The 24,939-nt window shown below is 43.6% G+C and overlaps 2 protein-coding genes and 1 long non-coding RNA gene across 9 annotated transcripts in view; 1 reads left to right on the top strand and 2 right to left on the bottom strand.

Annotated features, from left to right (window-relative positions):
• Positions 1–6,353, bottom strand: part of EFCAB8 (EF-hand calcium binding domain 8) — a 41,857-nt gene extending 35,504 nt beyond the window's left edge. For all 3 annotated transcript variants that reach the window (XM_039497932.1, XM_039497931.1, XM_039497933.1), the window contains exons 1-7: positions 6,188–6,353; positions 5,498–5,555; positions 4,003–4,177; positions 2,952–3,070; positions 2,625–2,728; positions 1,142–1,322; positions 85–190 (exon numbers count right to left, since the gene is read on the bottom strand). In XM_039497932.1, the coding sequence (XP_039353866.1) occupies positions 85–190; positions 1,142–1,322; positions 2,625–2,728; positions 2,952–3,070; positions 4,003–4,177; positions 5,498–5,555; positions 6,188–6,267 (823 nt within the window). In that variant the 5' untranslated portion in view covers positions 6,268–6,353. The remainder of the gene's footprint in view (positions 1–84; positions 191–1,141; positions 1,323–2,624; positions 2,729–2,951; positions 3,071–4,002; positions 4,178–5,497; positions 5,556–6,187) is intronic.
• Positions 6,354–6,421: 68 nt separating this feature from the next.
• On the top strand, positions 6,422–10,738 carry LOC120380321. Of its 2 annotated transcripts, XR_005587705.1 has the most exons (3): positions 6,422–6,791; positions 8,838–9,289; positions 10,511–10,738. It is a non-coding gene; the product is annotated as an uncharacterized LOC120380321 (long non-coding RNA). The 2 variants fall into 2 exon arrangements; XR_005587704.1 differs by lacking the exon at positions 8,838–9,289.
• Positions 10,327–21,337, bottom strand: MAPRE1 (microtubule associated protein RP/EB family member 1). Of its 4 annotated transcripts, none has more exons than XM_039497941.1 (8): positions 21,182–21,337; positions 20,136–20,259; positions 16,858–17,003; positions 15,492–15,699; positions 15,082–15,159; positions 14,779–14,897; positions 14,016–14,168; positions 10,327–13,630 (listed from the first exon to the last, which is right to left on the bottom strand). In XM_039497941.1, exons 2-8 carry the CDS (start codon positions 20,254–20,256, stop codon positions 13,574–13,576), a joined length of 882 nt encoding a protein of 293 aa, XP_039353875.1. In that variant the 5' UTR covers positions 20,257–20,259; positions 21,182–21,337; the 3' UTR covers positions 10,327–13,573. The 4 variants fall into 4 exon arrangements, with proteins under 4 accessions (XP_039353875.1, XP_039353874.1, XP_039353876.1 ...); XM_039497940.1 differs by having other exon boundaries at positions 21,178–21,336; XM_039497942.1 differs by lacking the exon at positions 21,182–21,337 and adding an exon at positions 20,777–21,027.
• Between the last annotated feature and the right edge of the window lie 3,602 nt (positions 21,338–24,939).

The following is a 24,939-nucleotide window of genomic DNA, read 5'->3' as shown; positions in this document are numbered from 1 at the left end:
GTCAATGGCAAGGCTTCTATTAACATCAGTGGTGCAGGTTAGGGACCAGATCTTCACAATGGGGAATGATTTGTCTCTATTTACCAATAATCTGATCAGTAGATGCTATCGCCAACAGGTTGATATTAGACAGACACACCATGTCAGTGACCCACATCTGCTGACTGGGCCGTCGTCCAGACTGATCAAGCTACACAAAGAGGAAACATACACTGAAAAATCAAGTAACCCCAAAGTAGTTGCAAATCCCACTCAGAGCTCACGTAATAAAGCACTACCATGGCACCAGGCTTAAGCAGGATGTAAGCAATGCATAGGCCTTGGGCTCGCTGTCTGACCTGAGGAGAATTTCCCCCTAAGTTAGCAGCAGCTCTGGTATTTTCCACCCTGAATGAGAGCTCCAGACCAGCACTTATTTTTAAATAGGAAGAGTTTTACTGCTGAAATGGTAGAAAGATTCAGTGATTCAAGGGTCTAATTGGTCTTGTCCTATTGTGCCCAGCCCTCATTCATTATCTTATGTTCAGTTTATAAGAAGACAAAACTTAGCAGATAGATCAAAACTTGAGCTGAGACCAGGTGCTTCTGTTTAAAGAGATTCTCCAGGGACATTAGTGCACAATATCCCTTCCATGAGAAACGGTACATTTTCCCTTTATATGCCCTCAATATTAGGTTTTTTGAGAGTGCTGGTAATCCAGAAGAGAAGGCTTTGACCCCACCCTCTGTGCTAGCAGTGTCCAGTGTAACACAGCACTGCCTCCCTGCTGACTAAAGTGATTTGGTGATTTAGAAATACTTCATATGATCGGCAAAACTCTCCCCTCCGAGCCACGCTGTGGGTCTCTCATCTGCAGTGGGGGGGGGGCTCTCTGGTGCATCCACACTTGTGGAATCACCACTCATGGCAATGGGACGTCGCCCATGCAGAACAAGCACTACATACGCAAAGGAGACATCTGCACTGTGAATACAAGCTCCATGAAGGCATGGGTTGAGACTCCCAGGGAGGCCACATCGACCTCATTTCTAGATGGCTAAATGGGAGGGTGTCGTGGACTGGGAAAGGTTGAGAGCCCTGGATTGTGTGGATTAGATAGAATCTAGCCCTTCATTTCGATCAGGTTCATGAGCTATGTACCTGGACAGTGCGGAGCAGTTTGAATGTGTCACTCCAGTAGAGTAAGATTCCATCCCTGCTGACCGTCAGGAATCGCCCTGACAGATTCCAACCACTACTTTTCTTGGCCTTTTCATTCCTGTCCATTGCCCGGCCCTGGCTTGGGAAAAACTGCACCTTGATGATTTCTTGGCCTTGGATCCTGAGCAAGGGGAAGGAGTGAGATAGGAGAAATGGAGCAGAACAGTCAGGAAGCGGAAGGGTAAGGTGGGCCTGTAAGAGGGCGGGAATAGAGCAGGGGGGAACACAGGGACTGAAAGCACTTAGCAGAATTTAGAAACCCTGAGCTCAGGAGCTTTTGATGCGTGTTAAGTAAGTCTGAGCCTCCCCCAGGGCGAGAGACACAAGGCGAAGTGGTGGGAGTGGGAAGGAGATTTTCACACTATAAGGTTATAAGGTGGCTGGTGTCCACGCTGTGATGTCTCCAACCCCTTAGCACAAAGATACATTACAGCACATACAGAGGAAAAAAGACCTGTGGGAGGGACTGGCATGTGTGGCAAGAAGTTGAAACCTGGACACATCATGTGGGATGTTTTTTTAAGCTAGCCACAAACTCTTAATGCAGATGGGCTGAGCCTTTGTGTGCAGCTTGAAACCTCCTATATTACACAGGACAGACTAGATGATCACAGGTTTAAGATCAGAAGAGACACTACAACTGAAGTATTTACAGTGCACCCATTTCTGAGAGGCCTGGACAACAAAAGACCACCTGTCCCTTTATTTAACACCCTAGAAACTGAAGTCAGCCCAGAGTCTCCATGGCTCTGGAGCATGCTTCCCCAGTCACAGCATTTGCTAGCCTTCAGTTCATGCTGTAAAGCTCATCTATTCCCAGGCTCTATCCAGGTAGGAAGGAAAGGGGACACATTGGCTGGGGGGAGAGTTTTGGCTGGACTAGAGAGGATTTGAGTTCAAACAAAATTGAGTCAGAAGCAAGTGTGCAAGAGAAGTTAGCCATATTTCACCACCACACTCGCTCTCAGGTATTCATCATAGCATCAACCCCAAGTGGTATCACACTGGCAGGTCTGAGAAAGAGGCAACACCTCACTTTTAAATGACCCCCAGAGAAGGGAGTGTTGTCGTTTCTCATGTTCAGGTTTGTTGCTATAACAGCAATAATCTAATGCGTCCTTAGTTATACTCACAATATCCTACTGAGACTGATTAATACTGATGGGAATTCATCTCAAGCAGCCATTTCACCTAGGCTATAATCTTTAATAGAGGTTGTTCCTTAAATGATTAGAGGCTAATTTATTAAGCCAATTTCATATGGGAAGATGCACATGTTTGCCATTTGCTGTTAAATACCTGATTTTAAAAAAAGAAATTTTTCACAGCTAGGATGTCACAAGAACACACTAAACTGGAAGACTAATACAAGCAACTTTAATGTGGATCACTCCTCCTCAGACAGTAATGGCTAAGAGCTTACACTGGAATGATTTTCATGGGTGTCTGAAATAGCAGAGGAGATTTGCTTTTCAGCATGTCATCCTTTCCTCTGTACTCTCGCAATATATAGTTCAGATATTCTTCCTGTGAGAGAGAACAATTTCATTAGCACAGTATAAAAAGGAGAACAGAATTAATTATCTCAAGTTCTATGATGCTGACAGATACAGCAAGAACTATGGCAAAGGTAACAGGAATAGCAGGAAACACTGCCTTCCCCCAACATTAAACCAAAGTAAATAAAAATCAGGAAATTTTTGCAACTGCTACACAACCACCATTCTCTTTGATTAGAGCACAGTATTACCCAGCCCACGGAGCCATCACAATCAGTGTCAATTTTCATAAATATGATATCAATATCTTCTTCAGTAATATTGTCCATTATCATCTTCATTGCCTTGCGGAACTCTTTAATATCCAGCCCTGGAAGAATAAGCACAGTATATTCAGCCCTAAACTTTTCCAGATAATTATATCTATTGAAAAAATAGACTGCACAGAGCACATCAAAATGGCAATTAAGCATCAAAAGCAATCCCCCCAAAAACACACAAAGGGGGCAGATTTCTCAACAATTTGTGCATACAAAAAGGCACACAGTTGGGTATCAAATTTGCTCATACAATTTATTGCAACTGTGTAAGTAACGCATCGATGTGTGCAAATGCTTCTCAATTAGCTGTTTACAGATGCAATTTCCCAATCCGCATGCAGATCTGCAGTAACTGCAAACACTGGTAGGCACCTAAGAAGTGCAGAACTTCTTTAAAAGTCTGGTCCTCGGCAAACAGATTTTTGAACAGGGGCCCCTAACTAAGATTTTCCTTAAATGTCTAAACCGGAGTCAGAACTTGAAGCCATGCGAGGCTTAACTTACGCTCATCAAGAAAGTCAAGATTTTCATCTGGAAGATGCTGTGGAAGTGTTAGTGTCATTATTACAATATGTGATTTTACCCTGTTTAAACCAAACCTAATTAGAGATTGGTACATTTGTTCTCCTGACTTCCTGAATATTAAGCTTGACTTCTGTACCATAGAACTATGGGACACAAACCTACATCTAACAACTGAGGAAGAGGAAATCTGTGTCTGCTTCACCATACAGAAACCCAAAGCTATCACAAAGAATGGGTGATATAGACTTGCTGTGAGAGGTAAGCTGGAGATCTCTTCAGTGGAAAAAATCAGGTCCAAAGTAACTGATGAAGCCTGAAGGGGCTAATTCTGATGGATACTGTTGTGTAGACTGCATGCTTCTTAACAGCAACAGAGATAGCTATGAAACTAAAAAAGTGACCAAAAGAGCAGAGTTATCTAGAAATTGAAATGCTTTGGGAAATGCTGCATTATCACCTCCACCCTTGTCTAAGTCGGCTTCCCGGAACGATCGCTCCAATTTTTGCAAATGCTCATAATTGATCTGGTCCTCAACTTGCTGTGCACGGGAGGTATCAGTGGATTCTGGGAATCTCAGTATCTGTTTGGGAGATGAGCAGCTCGAGACAGATTTGCTCTGAAGTCCAGTGATCTGAAAAAACAGAATCAAGAACAGCATGTGCAGAGCTTTTATTACACCCAAGAGAGCCCTCTTTACTCATGTCTTACATAAATGGGGCAAGAGCAGGAAGACAGTAAACATCTTATAAGCAGTAACCTTATGAGAGCATATACAGATAAGCAGAGAAATGGCCCCTGCCCAAAAGCCCTTAGAAACTGAAGGTCCAGTTCTGGAAACCTCTTGTTCATGGAAATAGTCCTCACTATTGATAGTAACCCCAAGGACTTCAACAGGGGTAAATCCATGACAGTGCAGAGACCCCACACAAGGTCTTATGCACCACAACTCTCACTTAAGCCCCATTTCATTACTACCATATCATTAATTTTAAATCACTTAAGAAATACAGGATCCAATTTATAGCGGCTACCAAGCAATTACTTTACATAGAGGGCTTTGCTGGCTGGGGTACAGCTGGCATAGCTAGCTCTCTGCCATCCTCTGCAGGAGACCCTGGCACAAGGGGCATGGCAAAGGCAATCCCAGAAACAGGCAGGCATGGCTAAGATCTGTCTATTCCCAGTTGCTACGCTGGCCCATTTGTCACAGGCAAGCTGAGTGCAAATCAGCACAGCACTCAGGCTGTTTCAATCTGTGCTGCAAGCTGAATAGGCCGTTCGCTGGTCCAGGATAGGAAAGGTGCAAAATGAGCATAAAGCCAACATTTCCTGCACCTGCTCAGCAACTGCACAGAGTTTAGCCCCAAAGCCAGGATGAACTGGGCACATTGGGGTTTCAAAGCAGGGAACACTGCGGTAAGTTTCAACTTTAAAACAAAATATTTTCCTTGCCCACCTGATACCTTAAGGTAAAGGTATAACCATTAAAGCTTGCTTTAAAAAAAATTAAAACATGACTAGCAGTTCTTAAAGTCATTTAAATCTGAGAAAAAAAAATATAGCTGGATGCAGATATTAGAGGGGTCACCGAATACTGCACTTGAGAGAAGCAAGGCTATCATTTGGGGGGAGGGATACCTCAGTGGTTTGAACACTGGCCTGCTAAACCTAGCGTTGTGAGTTCAATCCTTGAGGGGGTCGTTTAGGGATCTGGGGCTAAAAATCTGTCTGGGGATTGGTCCCCCTTTGAGCAGGGGGTTGGACTGGATGACCTCCTAAAGTCCCTTCCAGCCTTGATATTGTATGATTTAACCCTCCAAAATATGGATATGTACAGTTAAGAAAATAAGACCACCACATCAATCCTGCTCCATTTGCATTTTAGAAACACCTGATAACAGCCTTTTTTCATATAACACTGTGTCCATCAATAGCATTACTGCTCATTTACCTTTTGCCCCATTTGATACTGTTTAAAGCTTCCTTCATCTTCAGAATCGTTGTCTACCCTAAAATTTTAAACAGATAAAATGTTGCTTTATTTGCTTTGGGGGTGGGAGAGAGATTGTAATCATTAATAAGGCTGCAAGCCTTTCAATCCTTAAAATGGCTATTCAGGTATTAATATTTGTATTAAAGTAATTTCAGCATAAATTAGTGTAACCTGAAGTAGGAGATGACACTCTGTATACTGCCTTAGGTACTATGATGTCATTAGTTCTTACTGCAGAGCTATGTAATCCTGAACTCACATCCTGGTAGCTATGGAAGGGTTTGATCATGAGAGGTGCTAAGCACCTTGAACTGAAGTCATTTAAGGCTGATTTTCTGACATATGCAGAAAGTCCAGCTAGTCAATTGGAGCTGCATGTGCAGGCTCTTATTGTTTTACAAGTTTTAATTAACCCTTACAATGCCCAAAGAAGATAGACACATTTTTATTCCCATTTCACAGATGGGGAAATTAGGAAAGAATTTCAATGCACTTACACACTTACTCATTACATCATCCTAGCAAGGAGGAAGGATGGATTAAGAGAAGGGGTTACTATACTGGAGGGTGGCTCAGAGAAGCACCAATAAATTAACTAGGTATTGTGAAAAGCAAAGTTCCTTGGGTGTCGTGTCTTTCATCACTCACCATGCCACAGAGGGATGAATACTAATCCTATGAGTCTCTGAGCCCATCAAAGAGCTGCTCAGCTTCTCAGAAGTAGACATTCTCCCTGTTCCTGCTGTGTATCCACTGGCGACTTCCACCCCAAGACCATCAACAGACTCAACTATGATGTCATCTTTGGATTTGTGACTTCATCCACAGAACTTCAGGCAGACTGCTTTCCCCAGTCTCTGTTGGAAGGAGTTCTCTTCCTTAGAAAGACTGGATGGAGGTCTCCATGCCAAGAAGCCACTGAGCAGCCCATTTCTATCCCTCTCCCTCAGAGCAGCTGGATGGGGAGAGGGAATTCCTTTTCAATTGCTCCATAAGGAGCACACACATGTGCATGTTCGCACCAGAGATGACTTTAGGCAGGGGCGCTACAAAGGATCCATAGAACACAAGAGAGGAACATTTCCAGGGATTTATGGCTAGAAATCCTTTCCTTTTCCTGCCCCTTTCAAGGGCTGATAGGAGAGCAGTCTCTGCAATGGATCCAGAGTCAGGACTCCCACTGGTCTTTGTCATTAAACCCGCCCCTCACCTCCAAGTGACGGGATGATTGAGAAAGCCAAGCTGAAATGAGGTTTGTATTTAGATTTGTTGAGATGATCTCACCTCAATTGTCCCTCCATTTTAGGCCAACCTGCTGCTTGTTTATTTGATATAAAATATTGAATCATGAAGTTGAGGTTATATTGAGACTATGTGAATGTAATCCCACATTATTTAAAGCTTCCTGGATAACTGTTCTTGTAGCTCCCATTAGAACAGCAGTAGATTCAGAGAGCTCCTGGAAGATTAAGAGGCAACCAGTTTATGAAGCTACTTTGCAAAAGCACATCACTCTTCCGGGGCCTTGCTGAAATTTCTTGCAGACCTCAGAAAAAGCACCCTCAGTTCCTGTTTTCTACATTTCCTGACAGGTCAGCCACAGATTTTTAAAAGGCTGATGTTTGAAAACTAGCCAGGCTTACTAAATGACTGAGAAAAATTTGCTTTAAAGAGACAAGCATGTGTTCTGACAAACACCAGTGTCTTCCAGATCACATCACTATGGCCTGCAGGAAAAGAATGGGTTTGTGCCAATATTTTACTTCTATACCATGTAGAAATAAGGTGGCTGCTTCAACCTTAAACAAAGGGTTTTTCCCTTCACCTTAGTAATATCAATATTTAGCTTTGTACTTGTTTGGGTTGAAGCCTTTCTCGGACAACGCCGACTTGTGCCTTGGAAGTTCTTAGCCTCTAGATAAAGATTCAACACCCACATCCTTTTCACAAATGATTTTTTTCTTCCAACTATTAATTCAGCTATTTGAGTGAAGCGGGGGTTTCCAAAATGAGTTTTAACGCTCCCATTCCCTTGTCTAATATGAAAGCTATAGGTTTTACCCAGGCTCGCTCCAATTTTTGGAAGGTATTGCTATTGAGGACATCACACATACCCCAATCTCCAGCTCCAACCACCAAATACCAAGCTCTTCACCCATCCCAACTGGAGAATATACCGTTCAACATATTCATACATGATCTGGGAAAGGAGGTAAAGAGTGAGGTGGCAAAGTTTACAGATGATACCATACTACTATCTTGAGTAGTTGCTGACTGCAAAGAGTTACAAAGGGATCTCATGAAATGGGTGACTTGGCAATAAAACAGCAGATGAAATTCAAAGTTGATAGGTGCAGAGAACATACACTGGAAAACAATCTCAACTATACATATAAAATGATGGGGTCTAAATTAGCTGTTACCACTCAAGAAAGAGATTTTGGAGTCGTTGTGGATAGTTTTCTGAAAACATCCACTCACTGTGGAGCAGTAGTCAAAAAGGCAAGCAGAAAGTTGGGCATCATTAAGAAAGGGATAGATAAGACAAAAGATCTTATTACCTCTATATAAATCCATGATAGACCTACATCTTGAATACTGCGTGCAGATATATTGGAATTGGAAAAGGTTCAGAAAAGGGCAACAAAAATGATTAGGGGTATGGAATGTCTCCGTATGAGGAGAGATTAATAAGACTGGGACTTTTCAGCTTGGAAAAGAGACGGCTAAGGGGGGATAAGATTGAGGTCTAATAAAATCATGACTGGTGTGGAGAATGAGTAAACACCACTTTCTCATAACACAAGAACTAGGGGTCACCAAATGAAATTAATAAGCAGTAGGTTTAAAAACAAACAAAAGGAAGTATTTCTTCACACAATGCAGTCAACCTGTGGAACTCTTTGCCAGAGGATATTGTGAAGGCCAAGACTATAATAGGGTTAAAAAAAACTGAAATTCATGGAGGATAGGTCCGTCAATGGACAGGGATAGTGTCCCTAACCTGTTTGCCAGAAACCGGGACTGGGTGACAGGGGATGGATCACTCTATTGAATGTCCATGTTTTGTTCATTCCCTGTAAAGCATCTGACACTGGCCACTGTCAGAAGACAGGATAATGGGCTACATGGACCATTGGCCATACTGGGTCAGACCATTCTTAAGAATGAACCCCTAAAGCAGACTGGTCTGTGTAAATGTTTTATCCTAAGTTTTCAACACACACTAGGAAGAAAAACTGCCCAGCTGTGAGACCAAAGGGCTAACAACTACTAACACCAAGCTTCCCCCTCTCAGGGCAGGAAGATCACCAAGGTTCACCATTGAGAATAAGGAAATGAAGCCCATAAAAAGAAAGCTAGAATGTCAGGAGGACAAAGTATGCTCTGAACCAATCCAATAACAGAACAAAGGCTTTTCATAGGAATATGCCACCATAGTAAAGGAAGCAGAGAAATTTCTATTTGGTCATCACAGCTGGCAGAAACTACCCCCATCTAATAAAACAAGTGGCTGCAGAATCCAATCGTGGGCCCCCAGCACCAATCCTAACTTCACAGGAATTGTTAATGAGCAAGAGGTGTTGCTAGACCAGCACCTTTCATAAAGCTCTTCCACCATAACACAGGGAGCGCAAGACACAGACACTGCACTAATCCTGAGAAGAGTCCTATAACCAGGGAAGGGAGAAAAGCAGAAGAACGCATACAGGCCATTAGGGATCCTCCACCAACACATAATTTATCTGGGTAAGAGCTCCGGTTTTTAAGTCCTTTCGAATCTTCATATGTCAAAACCCAAAGATGATCTGCAAAGGGAAAAATTAAGTTATCTTTCAAAGATGGAACTCAGAGAATAATTTTTGAATCAATTATACCACCCAACTTGTAAGAAAAAGCAGCAAAGGAGAAGGAAAAAAAACCTCAGCCATGATTTTATACCTGGTAATTCTAAGCTGAAAGCATCACATCTAAGCTATGCTGCTCTGGAAGGTCTCTGACATTTAAGACTTCAGTTTGCTCTTAGTTACATACAAACTGCTGCCATCTTTTGTAACAATATAATGAAGCTGCTCTGGAAAGTCAAGCAATTTTCAGAAACAAGGGACTGGCACCCTCTTTTAACCGAAATGCAGGAGTTTATCTTACAATGACTAGGTGGGCTGCTGTCATCCTCTGCTACATATCACAAGACTATAATCCACATGGCAGGCATCTGTTTAAGAGCCCCATTCTGCCAGAGTAGATGTATTGCAGCCCATGCGTGGGCAGTATTAGAAGACTTCAGTACTTACACATTATGCCTTCAGTGCTGTAGAAGCAATCTGACTACAGTTTAAGAGTTTCCTGCACAATGGGCCAAGGTTCTTAATTGCACAAGTGTAGATGAGCTGTTTACACGAATGAACGGAATAGCTGCATAATTGTCATTACTAAGCTCAGAAATTCACAGAGCATTGCATAGTGCCATTTTTCTTTAAACTGGGTTCTGAAGACTTACATAATTCTAGTCAGAGCACTGTACAAACAATTCCCAGCTAATCCTCAAACCCTCTGAGATATAACCCCATCTTAGTAAGCACAGGAGAGGCAGGAGAGAGCTATGATCAGAACTACTTCCGAGCTCCCAGCAGGGCTCAAATCACCAGGCTAAGAGGATCCCCAAATACTAGTTCAACTTCAGCCAATTCCATAAATGTGTTGTGTTCTCTAACATCAAAAGCAACAACAGGGTATCATTTGTCACATTAAACAGTGGTCACATTAAATAGTAATAGACAAATGAGTGATGTAAATTCTTGGCTTTTATTTGGAGCCTTTTAACAGTTACAGTAAGAATTGTCATTGCAAACCAGGAATTTTGAAAAGATTGAACAATTAAGTTAAAAAATCTGAGTGCACACCTGTAAGACACGTTGGGTGCAGAAAGACAGATATAAGCTTTTGGTTGTTCTATCTTGTTTGTTTCAGATAACCGATCAAACTAAATCTAAGAAAGGTTGGTTGTTTTCTGAAATAGTCATTCCAGCAGAAAAGCACTTAACATCTATCAACCAATGCTGTACCAGGTCAGAGTAGCCACTTGAGTTTTAAGTTTATTCTGGTTATCTGCTTTCCAGCAAGGAAATTATAAAAGACTGCCCAAAAAGTCTATGATACAAACTTGTAAATAAGTTACCTGTATTATGAATTTCCAAATTTTATTTACGACTTGTCATTTCTTGGTATATTAGAGAATGATGCAGCAATCTGAAATTTCACAGGACTTTGACTTGCAAGATTGAAAGCTTCCACATTGAGTTGTGGTCAATTTTGTGGTCAAGGAGCACCAGTAATATTTCTACAATTCCCATCATTCCCTCCCCTTTAGCTTAAGAGATTTGTTTGCTTTTGGCAGAAGCAGAGGTCAAATTGATCACAGTGCAACTCATCTAGTGTCATGGTAAACATGGATCCATCCTCGCTCCTCACCAGGTGGGATCTTGCAATACAAAGGTGAAACCACAATGATCCATAGCACGTAGCTGACCCTTTACAAAATGTGGAAAGCCTAAAAATGTTATTTCCCATGGCAGGTCACACAAGCCACATGTTGCTACTTTGCCTTGAGTATGCAGAAAGGATAACAGAGTGATATACACAGTTATCAGCAGTTGAAAGATGGTAATTTTTTCACCTAATACCAAATAAGTAATGGTAGAGAAGATTTTATGTGCATCAAAACCTCATTTTACCAATGCACTTTCACACTGCAGTACTAGTTTTGTTGCCATTAATAACTATTCCTTAGGATAAGACTTCGATGGACCATTCCAAAGTTTGCCAGCATGAATACTGGCAAGACTTTGGGGGATTTGTCAGAACTTTTAAAAGGCTAGACATGCCACATTAGCATTTGTTTCTGCAGAAGCTAGTTAGTTCTTGTCTAACATTAAAGCTTGGCTCACTGAAATTTACGGCAAGCTTAACAAGATGACTAAATTACAAGAGATTATGTTTGCTCAGAGCTGGTGACAGAACCTAAGGTCAAAAACATGGTATTCTTTTAACTTTGGTGTTCTAGTAATGCAATGCATTAGACTTCACGAGTCAGATACAAAGAAAAACAGACCAATATTGCTGTTACAGTGCACCACTACATTACACCAAAGGAAGGGGAAACCTACAGTCCAACTATGATTTGTAGTCACTGTAAGCCTAACATACGAAAAGAAGTTCTCTCCCAACAGAATACAGGGGAGTCCCAAGAAAAATTATTGCAGCAGTAATTTGAGCGAGGAAAGGAGCTATGACTGGAGGATGAAGGCCAATGTTGCAAGTTGTGTAGCTTCAGACTGAAAATACCAGGATCCTTTGCTTAATCTAATCATATCCCCAGAACATGACGACTCCAGAAGACATGACACTCTTGAAATACAGAACTTTATTTAGAAACGGCTTAAAGTAGAAAAAACCCTGTCAAGAAAAATCCAGGTGGAATATGGTTTTTCAGTAAAATGGAATTTTAGGGCAACAAAAGTCTAGAAGGCCACAAGAGAAATAGCACCACTGGAATTTTAAACAATGGCTAGTTACTTGCTTTTTTTTTTTTTGGCATTCACTGAAATTGGGTTTTCCTCTGAATTTCACAAAGATTCATGCACTACACAACAGTTACAATAAATGCTTGCCTTCTACACACATTTTAGGACAAGCTACAACCAGAAACAAATGCATACAAGCACATCAGGACTGATTAGACTCAGTGTGGGTGGATCAGATGTCCTGTGGGATCTTGCCAAACACAAACAGCAATGAGAGGAACTTGATAGCAAAGGAAGGGACAGTTCAAGAATAAAGTATCTTAAATATTAATATTAAGTTAGTCTGGGTACTGTATTTTCTGCAACATTAGCTTTTTTATTAGCTAACATTAGTTTTGTCCCCAGAAGGTTACTGTACTGGCAAGTATCACTATTAAGATACACCAAGGGCTGAGGAAGACTTCCCAACAGCCACAAAATAGGTATATCCTCAACCCACTCACTCCCTTTAATACAACCGAGACACTTGCATAACGCAAGTTCTATTAGATCCATTGGTTTAACCAGTACTCTAGGATGGGGGAGAGAAGAGGAAACCAGAAACAAACATACCAGAAAGGACACCACAAAAATAAAGGGAGACAGGACAAGTAGAAAAATGATCCAGAGAGTGAAGTGAGAAACTTTTGAAGAACCTTCTAGGCAATACGACTAGATCCATGTTCTCAGAAAATATAGTACATGAGTTTGGCAAAGTTGTTAGCCACAATGCCAGAGAAGGATTTAGCACTCAAGATAATTTTACCTGTTTGTCTGAGCTCTTCATACTCACTCCAATATTGTAACAAGCAGCATTAAGGCCTATTTTGTCATTGAGAACTAACCACTTAGTGAGCGGCTTTACACAGGGAGGGAGTTTTATTTTACTAGCCCCTTTTGAGTAGTCACTATGCCGCACGAGGCCTCCCAGACAGCAGTGTAAGTTAGACACTTTCTAACCCCAGTATGAAGCACATAAAATCTCCTGTCACATTACTTTATAATTTGGCATATGGAAGCATATTTTAAATACTCTTAAGGCATTTTTATTAAAAGTTCTCTGCTGCAATTTCACATTAACACAATCTTTCCGTGAGTCAGTGTTTAGTTTCTCTACTACACACTCCACCTCAGTAAGGTACAGAAGAAAAGACTTTCCACAAACCAATGTTTTACCAACAACCAAATAATTCCACAGCAAGCATCAAAATATTCAACCTCTTGTTCCCTAAATATACCAACTAGATGTTAATACTGTTCTGCTACGAAGTGAAAAAGAGCTCCTAACTCAAACCCATTGGAAAAGAGTAAAACTTCTGCAAAGTGCACTTTAAGAAGAGGTACTTTTTGCTTATGAAAAGAAACCAGTGAGTCCTCTAATAATAATAAAGTGGAGTATTTTACAGTTAAGCACATGATTTGGGGCAAAGAATTCTGATGTTCCTGCTCTGCTGGTACAGTATATGGACTGTTAATACTCTTCTTGTTCCTCTTGTGGTGCTCCTTCGTCAGGTATCACAAAGCCTTCCTGAAGGGGGAAAGAAAGAATACATTAATGGAAGCAGGTGTCAAATCAGGCCTACTGATCCAACTGGTTGCACATACCCTTCCCTGCAGTTTTACTTGGGATACTGTCAAGGAGGTATACACTCACTTATGAAAGACCAGTTATGATACCAGAAAGATTTTTCCTCTCAGATCCTGGATCCAGTTGTCACGGAATTTCAAGCAGTTTTCTATTCAGACAATCTCCGGCGTAACCACAAGGATACTATCTAGAGCTTTAGTACAAAAGATGCCTGCCCCAAAGCACATAGAAGCAAGCAAGATTGGACATTGGCCCCATGGAAGACTTCTAGTTAGAGAAAATTTGCCCGCTTGCCAACTAGTAGTTTATGTAAAGGCAGACTTACATCTGTTGCATAAAGAATTTCCACAATCCTCTGCAACACTGGATCACTCTCCCCTTCATTCTCTTGGCAGATCAATTCGATATTTCTCAGTTTGCCAAAATAGAAGTCCCTCTCCTTCTCCAGATCTTCAACAGTAAGTTTCAATACATTAATCTGCCAAAGATATTCACACATGATCATTTCTCCACCAGAGAGAAGTGCACAAAGCATTTACTCAGAAAGCAAGATTCTCATAGTTCACAAAAAAAGCAGATATTTGTGATGTATGAGAGCACTTTGGGAATAATCAAGACCTGCACTGGTCTATTACTGACACTCAATTTAGCTCATATGTTCTATTTCTGTGTTAGACGTCCAATTCACACGAGGGGTGGTTCTCTTTGCTAATGCTAAGGGATCGCTACTTTATACAGATAAAAACCCAAATGTCTGCAGGGCTTATTCTTTTAGAGGCTAAATTACCATTTACATGAGGTCAGTTTAGCTTCTAACAGTGTGACCCATGACATCTCACACTGCAGCATAGCAACAGCCGTTCATAGTTTAACTGCAATGCTGCTAGATATCTGCAACAGCGCTGCAGGATGAAGTATCAGCACGTAATAGATTTAAGTTAGTGTGTGTGTGTGCCATGCTGCAAAAGGAATTTGAATTATTTGCTATATTTCCAAGACCCAGTCATTTCTTAACTTAAATAAAGATTCATGTAGATTAATCTAAAGCACTTTCACTTCACCTGACAGTCCACAGGTTTAACACTCACCTGCTGGATCAGCTCTGCTGATTCATCCTCTACTATTCCTACGGGAGCCTTTTTAACCATTCCAGTGCCAGTTTTAGGAGCTGCTGTGGTTCTCTGAGTAACAATAGGCCTCTGAGGAGCTAGAAGGTAAGATGCAGTGTTAATTCTTAGCCTAATCATTTTTAGAACCAAGTCCCCATAGGAGTTATTTCCATCCATGCTTAGATAGAACAGTGAAGAATTTGAAAGCCAGCGTAATGTAGCAAGAAATGCCCCAAGCTCCCCATGTGAAGTGTCCCTTCTCCCTGGCAAGAGTGTTGGTACCAATCATCGCCATTTTCTTTAAGGAAGAAGCATCTGTTCTTGCAGCCTTCATTTCTGTGGCTCCCAGGTAACTGTCATCTAGAAGAGGTATAGCAATTCTAATGGTTACACACTATCTGACCTGAAGATGCCTGCCATGCCAAACCTACAGATTAAGTGTCTCACACGGAAAAGAGCTTCCTATCCTCCATGAGATAAGAAGTTTAGCACTACAGTGTGATCTCAGGCATATGTATCACGATTTGATTCTGTGTTTTAAGAGATTGGAATCTTTGTAAAATAGAAGCAAGCTATGAAACTACCACAATTTAATGCACTGAAATTAAGCAATGAGTCAGTTTTGCTATTTAGGTTACTGAAGCTCTTATCAATTAGAAAGACTTTCAGAAGACCTTCAATGTTTCCTTTACCTGCACTGCTGGAACTGAGAGCTTTCTTGGGTTTGTTCAGTACTGGAGCAACAAGGGTGGGTGCTGGAGCTGTTTCTTGGCCTTGTCGAGCTGCAACAGGGTCATACTCTTTCCCATCATAGTTTGCATCAAAAAATTTTTTGAACCACTGAACAAATTCAAAATTGTCCTGAAATTTTCCTTTCACTAGTTTGTCCACAGGGATTATCTGGGGGAGGGGGAAATAAAGCTGGTTAAACAGAGGGAAATATTCTGAGAGCAAAGAGCAAGCTCTACAAAGTGACAGATTGCATTTACACAATCCTGAGCACAATCTGTGGTCCAAGTCCAGGGAAGATTTCTCTTATGTATTTAAACACTGGAGTGGTCAAAGATTTTTCTCCACTCGTTGGAATGGAGAGATAGTTGGACCATTAAAGTTGAGTGGCGACTATCACATCTTATACCATTAGGCAATCTCTGCAATGAGTTCCAATGTCAAATTTGTTCCTCCTCTGCTGAAGTCCATCCATCTCTCCCTACTCTAATATCTTAACTTCATTCCAAGTCTCACCTGTTGGCCCACCTCCCCACACACTCAACACCCAGTTTTGGGGTGGTTCCCCCTCTCCCCCACCCCACCCTGCGAGAAGAAAGCCAGAGAATTATTAAAAACCTCCCTATAGACAACCAGTATGGGGTCAGTCCAAATGGGCAATGACCAAGGCTAGCCATCTGCTGGTTAGTCAGTGATTTGAGACATAGCAGTCCAGCCCAGTTCTTACTAGACAAGACCTGCACAAACTAATGCAGTTATCACACTAAATAGTAGTCTTAGCCCATTCTCTATACCCATGCAGTGCGCCTATCTATTCACCCTTAGATGAGGTTCCCTCAAAATAAGAGATAACATTGACATGCTAATACTGAAACCTTGTACTGATATTGCTTGAAAGCACCACTTTCACATATCTACTCTACAGCTGCTTGGAATTTGTGGGAAGAAGTACAACTTGCAGTCCTTGGGACTACCATACCAATTGGTTGTAGCCACATGTCTGGCACAAACAGAGCAGGAAGCTCAACTGCAGTGAGAAGAAGAGTTGTAACAGTGGTCTGTAAACAAGCATGTATGTTTCAGGTAGTGAAACTCATTCAGTTAGTAAGAGCCAGAAATCCAAACCTAGCAGCAAAGTTTCCAATTTGGGGAAGTTGGAAGGGTAAGTACTGTCATCTAAGCTGATGATTGGCAGACACCTAGATGTAAACAGAAATCCAGGTCTAAGCCATAGGGTTCATATACAGCTGTGCAGCTGGCAGTACTGATGACCTGAAACTAAATTGCGTGCACCCAATGCAAGGAGTACCAATTACAATTCCAGCTTACTTTGTCAACACCCATTCGCTTAAAACCTGCTTGTAGAATCTTGAAGTTTTGAATGTATTCATGTTCCAACTTTGCTTGAAATTTCACTTTCTTGAGTGCTACCGAACCAGGGAAGAGCATGTCCAGAAACTGGCAGTAGGCAGCACCTGCCAAGAAAAAACAGAATGTTTCCATAAAGCCATTTTATACAAAGAGAAGTTGGGTGAGGTAGTATCTTTTATTGGACCAACTTCTTTTGGGGAAAAAGAGAAGCTTTCAAGCTACACAGAATTCTTCTTCAGGTGTAGCTCAGAAGCTTGTCTCGTTCATCAACAGAAGTTGGTCCAATAAAAGACATTACACCTCACCCACCTTGTCTCTCTAAAATCCTGGGACCAACATGGCTACAACATCTTATTCAAAGTCAGTCAGAAGCAGAGACTTCTGGGCAGACTATTTACTGCAAGAGAGGAAATATGAAGGATATAAGATGGTCCCTGTTATGATTTGAACCCTTATAACATTGCCTCCATAACTCACTGAGTGAGCATACTAGTTGGACATGTAACTAAGATCTGCACCATGACATGCCTGCAACAATAAACTCAGTGTGGTTGCACGGGATAGATAACCTGTCATTCAGCTAGGCAAGAAAACTTAGTTCTCGACCTAGTGAATAAATTAAAGATTATTTTAGAAATTAGAATGAATAAATAAATAAAACAAACAGCACTTATCCATAGCTCTTGATGCCCTGGGAGTTAAAAGGCCATATCAATCCTCACTCCCTAACAAAAATCCAGACATAATAAAAGTAACAAAAAAGCCAGGGCTTCATTCCACCCACCTCAAAGACCTCTCATTCCCTTCCAGTCCCCTCATAACTACAATTAGAACTTGGGGGGAGGGGAGGGGCGGGAGGAGAATCCACTCACTCAGAAAAAAATAGAATTCTTTCCCCAGCAAGTATTATCTTAGATTCTGCAAAGATTTTAATTTAAAAAAAAGTTTCCAGCCCTTATTGTTGGCTGCAGAGGTAATATGTATTTAGTAATAGGTTTGGAAGGTTAACTAGCTATAACAGTTCATGCCACATACATGGTAGGTGCCTATCTTAGAGGAGTTATTTTTTTCCTGACATACCAGAGGAGTCCACGTCCACATTCATTGGTGGCAACAGAAGCCAAACACCCTGACCTGTCATACCAAGACAGGTGGTACACTTTTGTGGAACGTTTGTAAGAAGTCTGTTTAACTGCCAAGAACATAGAATTCCAAGTTCCCTTTTGCCTTCAGTCCTAATGTGTGGTCTAGTCATGCCTGCAGCTGTTAGGAAGGTGGAGAATGCAGGAAATTCAATCAGGGTGCTGTTCCTGCTTGGGGGCTCCCACCGTCTCCTCCTGTTATTGGAGGAGAGCTTCTTCTCCCTTCTCCACAGCCTCCTGATAGTGAAATTAAGGTAGGAAAGAAGTGTCTGCAACTGAATCCTCCAGCATCTTTTTCCCCTATTCAGTGAATAACTCCAGTGTCTGCCTCTGCTGGAAGCTCAAGACATTTCCCAGGAAGTTGACATGACCAATCAGTTTTCATGGAACAGCAGTGAAGCTGTTTCATCTTGCTTATTTCACTCTGTAGAGAAATGAGCAGCAGCAGTGGAGAGGTCTGTCTGCAAACACCGGAAAGTGACACTACGCAGTTTATAGCAAGTATACATTTGAAAGTATTTCTTTGCAACTGTGAGTGGTAGGATCTAAGACCTGTAAAAATGAATCAAGATTCTGCAGAAGCTGATGTAGGTTCTCTCACTCCTCAAGGCAAAGTCCTCAGGGAGTTCCAAATCCTCTGGTCCTAAATGAAAGTCACCAGCAATCCAAAAGTATTCTTATTTTGATTTAAAACCTTAGACACTGGGTAACTCAGCTCTTTGGTTCTCGTAACTCTGTATTTTTGGTTCTTTCTACCCTTGCTGACCATTTTTGCATCTTATAAATTAGCACCTCATTCGCCTTTCTACTTCTCTGTACTAGTTTGTTTCCATGGATTCAGACACAAACTCTGCTGACAATTCCCAAATGTACCTCAACTTCTGCACCTCCTTTGTCAACCTAGGAAATTTCGTGCTTCCCACCTATTGGATGTCCTACCACTGTCTCAAACTCACCTCCTAGAACTGAACTATTTTCTCCTGATCCTCTTCACCTTCCTTATCTACCACTACTTTTCCTGTGTCCCATGCTCACAACCTTGGTTTAGTCTTCAACTCTTTTTCCCTTCCCCATATCCTGTCTTGAGGTCTGTTAGTTCATTTTTATCAGCATCAAAAGACACCCTTTTGTTTCAATTTTCACAACTAATTCCTTTAAAATGTAACTCTTCAGTACCATAACCCTTCTCTTCCCCTCCAAGTCTATCCAAAACAGCACCATATCAAAAGCCTCTCAAGTCCAACTATATCACCTCAAATCCCCTTGTTGGCTTTGCCTCCTTACCACATTAAGTCAGAGCTTCTTGACCTCATCTTCAAAGTCCTACCCATCTGCTGTCCCAGTTCAATCCTTAAACTCCTCCCAGGCCTTCCACCTTACTTTTCTTTTCATCTTTTTAGTAACCAGCTGTTCAGAGAAGTTGGTCACCACCAACATTTATAAACGATGGCCACAATCTAGTTTCCATCTTTCTCTCGTGTTGACATGGAAAGATGCTTGGAAAGTCTACTTCCTGTCCATGAAAGCCATTTCAATTCCTTCTTTAGAATTCAGTTTCTCCCAGGAAATTTCCCTTCTCCACACCAATGATATTACTTTATTCTCCCTTTCCTGAACTTTTGTCCTGTATCTTAAAATACACCTTTCACATTAAATGAAGGGTTTTAGCGACAGTTTCACAGCCAAGTTTTAATGCAAGATGACAGATTAACTCTGACTATGGATTTGTCTATACTAGGATTTTAACCAACCATGTAGTTATGGCAGTTTAGAGGCATATCATAACCATGTTTTACAATTTCCAGCTTTAGCCCTGTTGTCAAAAGAAATAGGCAATGAGCTGAAAGTTCAAAGCTATGTTCTAAGGCAGTCTTCAAGTTCCACAAAGCTATAGAAGCAATCCTTTGTACTCACAACTCGGAGCTATAGTTTGGGGTTCAGGTTAGCAAGTCTCAAATCAAGCAAGATCCCAGTGACAGACTACTATATCTTGTATACTTGCAGTCACTTTGCACACTTATTAACCTTTTGATAGCCACCATCAGAGAGATGTGCTTAAAACCCCTAGCAGTGCCCTGTCATCAGCCCTCTTACCTGAGCACAGGTGTTCAATCTTTGTCAGGTTCAACTGCAAAGACTCGTTGATCCAAGCAAGCATGTCATGTCGACTCAAGTTATCACTGGTCACTGAAGTAGAATACACATTAACTGCCATTTTCTGAAAGATAGAAACCACAGATGAAAGTTTCATACTAAAGTATGGTTAGAATATGATCTGCTACAGACTTGACTCATTAGAACAGTAGTGTACACCCGGATTTACACCCTCCTGTTGCTACAGAGAGCAGATTCTAACACTGCCAAGTAACAGAACTAGCTGCTGGAAGTACCCCACATCATCAGAAGCAGAGAGTAGTTGATTTAGTATTTTGTGAAGGACATGGAAGACAGCTCAGGTAGTGGCAACCGAAACTTCCCCTAGTATGCTTCCACCCTGACCTAAAGGAACCACCTCTATAATGAGCCGGTTCAGTCCTCTTGTCCATCTTCCCTAAGAGTGCCAAAAAGGACAGTCCACTATACTACTAGGCAGGTTTCTAGTGGATTATAGCTAGTGCACTCCAGAGGGCTGAGGCCACTAAACCATTCCACAGAATATTAAACCGCTCTTCAGGGAAGCTGCTCACCACCAACCTCTATAAGCAGTGGCCACCCTCTAGTTTCCCAATACAAACCTTCAGGGAGTCACCGCAGCAAAAAGCAAGAGCCACTCAGAGTCTCCTTTTCACACGGACACGTGATGTAATTTGTGCTGCCCCCCCCACCCCCGCCGCCCCGCACCCTTCTCAGCTCTCAGCCCACGGCGCGGGCCCCCAGGGGCAGCCTGCAGGGAAGGCGGCGGCGGAGGGTCCCACACCGCCCAGCCCTCGCAGGGCCCGGCCACTGCAGCCCCCGCCCGGCCCAGCCCTGCCCGCTGGGCGGCCACACGCGTGTCCCGGGAGGGGAGCAGCTGCCATCGCAGGCCGGCCCGGCCCTGCCCCACCCCGGGCCTCGTGCCGGCCCCTCACAGCCTGCCGGCCCCTCTCCCACCGCCCTCCCAGCCCGCCCGCCTCCGCCCGGCCCCCGAGTCCGTTACCTACCCCCGCTCTGCCCCGTCTCCTCAGCGTTCAAACCGGCCCCGCCCGCCTGCCCGCCCGGGAGCAGCACGTCACGCGCACCGTACGTGCTCACGTCACCACCCGGCGTCCGTTACAGCGAGCGTCGCTTGTCACCTTTCCTCGAGTTAGGACGGGGCGGGGCGAGGAGGGAAGTAGTTACTAAGGGGCGGAGCCGAGACATCGTTGCTAAGGCGCCGCACGGCCTCCTTTTTTTTGGGTCACGTGATATTATTTAGCCCCTCCCCCATTGATGTCATAGGATTGGTGCCCCCCTTCCGGGGTCATCCCGGCCCCTCCCCCCGCAGGCTCCCGCTCATCACTTCCCCCCACGGCTCTCTGCCCCACAACCCCGCCTCTCCCCCCCCCTTCTCCCTTAGCTCATCACTCCCCGGCTCACTGCCCCCAGCGTATCGCTTCCCCAGCCCTCCTCAGCTCATCACCCCGCTCACGGCCCCCCAACCCGGCCTCTCCCCACCTCACTTCCCCCCCCTTCTCCCTTAGCTCTTCACTTCCTTCCCGGCTCACTGCCCCCGGCTCACTGCCCCTCAGCTTATCGCTTCCCCAGCCCCGCCTCTCCCCAGCTCTCTGCCCCCAGCCCTCCTCCACCCCAGCTCATCACTTCCTTCCCGGCTCACTGCCCCTCAGCTTATCGCTTCCCCCAGCCCCGCCTCTCCCCGGCTCACTGCCCCACCCCCTCTGCCTCCAGCCCTTCCTCTCCCCCAGCTCACTGCCCCCCAGCCCCTCCTCCACCCCCGCCTTAGCTCATCGCTTCCCTGGCTCACTGCCCCCAGCCCCGGTACCTCAGCTTATCGCTTCCCCAACCCCTCCTCTCCTCCAGCTCACTGCCCCCGCCCTCCAGTCCACAGCTCATCACTCCCCACAGCTCACTGCCCTCCCCAACAGTCTCCCTGCCCTTAGCTCATCGCTTCCCCCTAGGCTCACTGCCCCCCAGCCCCTTCTCTGCCCCAGGCAAATGCCCCCTCCCCCCAGGTTCACTGCCCCCCAGTCCCTCCTGCACCTCAGTTCAGTCTCCTTGCCTCCACAGGCAGGGCCACCCAGAGGATTCAGGGGGCCTGTGGCAAAGCAATTTTGGGGGCCCCTTTTATAAAAAAAAATGGCAATACTATAGAATACTATATTCTCATTGGGGTCCTGGGGCAAATTGCCTCACTTGCCCCCCCCCCCCACCGCCCTGGGCAGCCCTGTCCCCAGGCTCACTCACCCCTAGCCCCATCTGCCCCCAAGGCTCATCCCCTCCATGCTTACTCCCCAGACCTCACTCCAGGCTTATTTCCTCCTAGACTCCCTGACCTGCACCCCAGACCCCTGCAAACCCTTGCCATCCTGCACACAGACCCCTCTAGGTCCTAGCAGCCTCCAGTGTCCCAGTTTGTTTGGCCTGTTGTTTCTTGAGAGCCCTTTTCTTGGCTTGGGCGCTGCATACGGACCGTGGCAGAAATAACTGGGCTCTTCTTTATGTAAAATAATCAGCAAAGTTTGAGGTGTTTACTCAGGCTTGTCTTGTGCATAGTGGCCATGGCACTAATCCCCATTGCCATGTCTAAAAAGCCAGACCTTGGCAGCCCCCAACCGCCACGTAGGGCCATGTTCATCTCCACCCAGCTACCCATCCCCAAATCAGGGAGATAAGCCTGTTCCCACTTGGCCAAGAGGACTGGAGTGACTTACCCCACCCTCTCAGAACACATCATCTGCCACTTCAACTCCCCACGATATAAAAAAAATGTCCCTGATTTGCCAACAGGAAAATATGGCATCACCAGTCCTCATCCCTGGGTACAACAAATGAGTAGCCATTGCTCATCCTCAATACAGGGCTAAAACAGATCCCCACTTGAGATGAAAGACAAGTGTAAATTGTTCTTTAAATATGCATGGAATCTACCTCCATACCATCAGTCAATGACTCTGTCTTCCCTGCATTCACATACACAAACTTCTTATAGCTTTCTAGAAGATCATGCTACCCTGGGTAAGTGTTAATAGCTAAGGGCCTCAATCTTCTTTGTTCTCCATCCTGTGTTGTACTTTTCACCTGTGCTCTGCACTCACTGTGTATAGCTGTAGATGGAGACACAAGATGCTAGGCAGTGGAGAATGATGTCTCCTTGTTGTCTCTCTTCATTGCACATAGCAGGAGACACAAAAGAGAAAATACCTCATCTTTATGACTACAATGTGCAAAAGCAAACAACAAAAATACAAAGTTTGTGCTGCTCCTTGATGCATGTATATTTTTAACATATCTTGCAGTTAGTTCCCTTTTTTGTTTATCTTGAAGATGTGGCTTTGCTCATGTGATATGTAGCAGTGTAACGTAAGGAGCATGATGAACACAAAGGAGGGGTGTTTCTTTAGCAATAACTTTAGAAATTCCTGTCCAATCATGTGAGTTTCTAATGCTTTGGAGAGCAGAAGGTTCACCAATTATAATTTAAATATAGTTCTTTTTGCAACAGCTTTCTCTAAGGCCTTCGCTATCTAAAAAACAGTTCAGAAAAACAGTTAAAACTTCTAATTAGCATCACGGGCTTTAAGAAAATAAGGAAAAAGTCTTCAGTCAGGCCAGACCAAATTTTCCAGCAGAGAATTCACAGCCAGGAGCAAAGGCTTCTAGGTGACCAAAAAGCAGCAAAGAGTCCTGTGGCATCTTATAGACTAACAGACAAATTGGAGCATGAGCTTTCGTGGGTGAATACCAACTTTGTTGTGACCAAAGACATCAGTATGAAAAGAAGTCCAGCTGTAACTGATAAAGTACCACTGGCTTCGTATTGACTTCAGAGTGAGGAACAATGTGGATACTCATAGGTCTGGTACTCCTGGTCACGTGCCCTGACAGCTGCTGAAGAGGATGGTTCTTAGGACGACTGGAATGAATAACAAGGTCCTGACCCTGCTCCTACTGCAATCAATAGTTTTGCCCAGTGTGAATAACTCGATATTTGAGGCATAGAAGCACAGCATGTAAGGCCAGAAGGGACCCCCAGATCATTTAGTGTGGCCTCCTGTACATCAACGGCCACCAACACCACTTAGCACCCATTCTGATCCCCTGACCTAAACACTGAGGGGTCCTGTTAATTAAATATCTCTGTAGACAGCAGTCGCTCCATAGTTAAGGTTGCAACCCAGGGAACCGAGCTGAGCAGCTGTTATTGTTATGCAAGGATGTGAGATGGGCTGCAGAGACCCAAGGTTAGACTCCATTGTCGATGGCAAGGCCTTGGCTTGCAGGGGCAGAACTGAGTGGCAGGCTTCAGCCAACAGAAGGCTCGTGTTGCTATGTTACATAATGTGTGAAATAAGAAATAATTTAATAATTAAACACAAGCTCTCCATGGCTTAATGGACAGAACACCACAGGCTCCATTATAAGGCTGAGCCATGGTGAATAGTAGACACTATAGCTGTAGAGATGATGCTTCTTGCCACAGGATTTCATCAGCAAGAAGATCCTTAATGCATAGCTGAGGCTCAAGACAAAAGTTCTTTGGAGAACAGCTCATGCTTCTGGCTTCCTACAGGCTCACTCCTGCAAGGAGTAGAACATCCTTCATTTTAAGGTGAGAGATTCAGCACTTCAGGATTCAAGCTACAGCCTGATCCTGCATCACCTTACTGATGTGGCAGTCCCACTGACTCATACTGTGACACATGCCCCTTTGCAGAGGGCCAGCGCAAGCTCTAGGAACCCCTTCAGTCTTTCTTATGCCTGC

Source organism: Mauremys reevesii, linkage group 13 (genome assembly GCF_016161935.1).
Source record: "Mauremys reevesii isolate NIE-2019 linkage group 13, ASM1616193v1, whole genome shotgun sequence".
Lineage (NCBI taxonomy): Eukaryota > Metazoa > Chordata > Testudines > Geoemydidae > Mauremys > Mauremys reevesii.
Note: the sequence above shows the minus strand (reverse complement) of the source record. Positions and strands in the feature narration are given on the sequence as shown.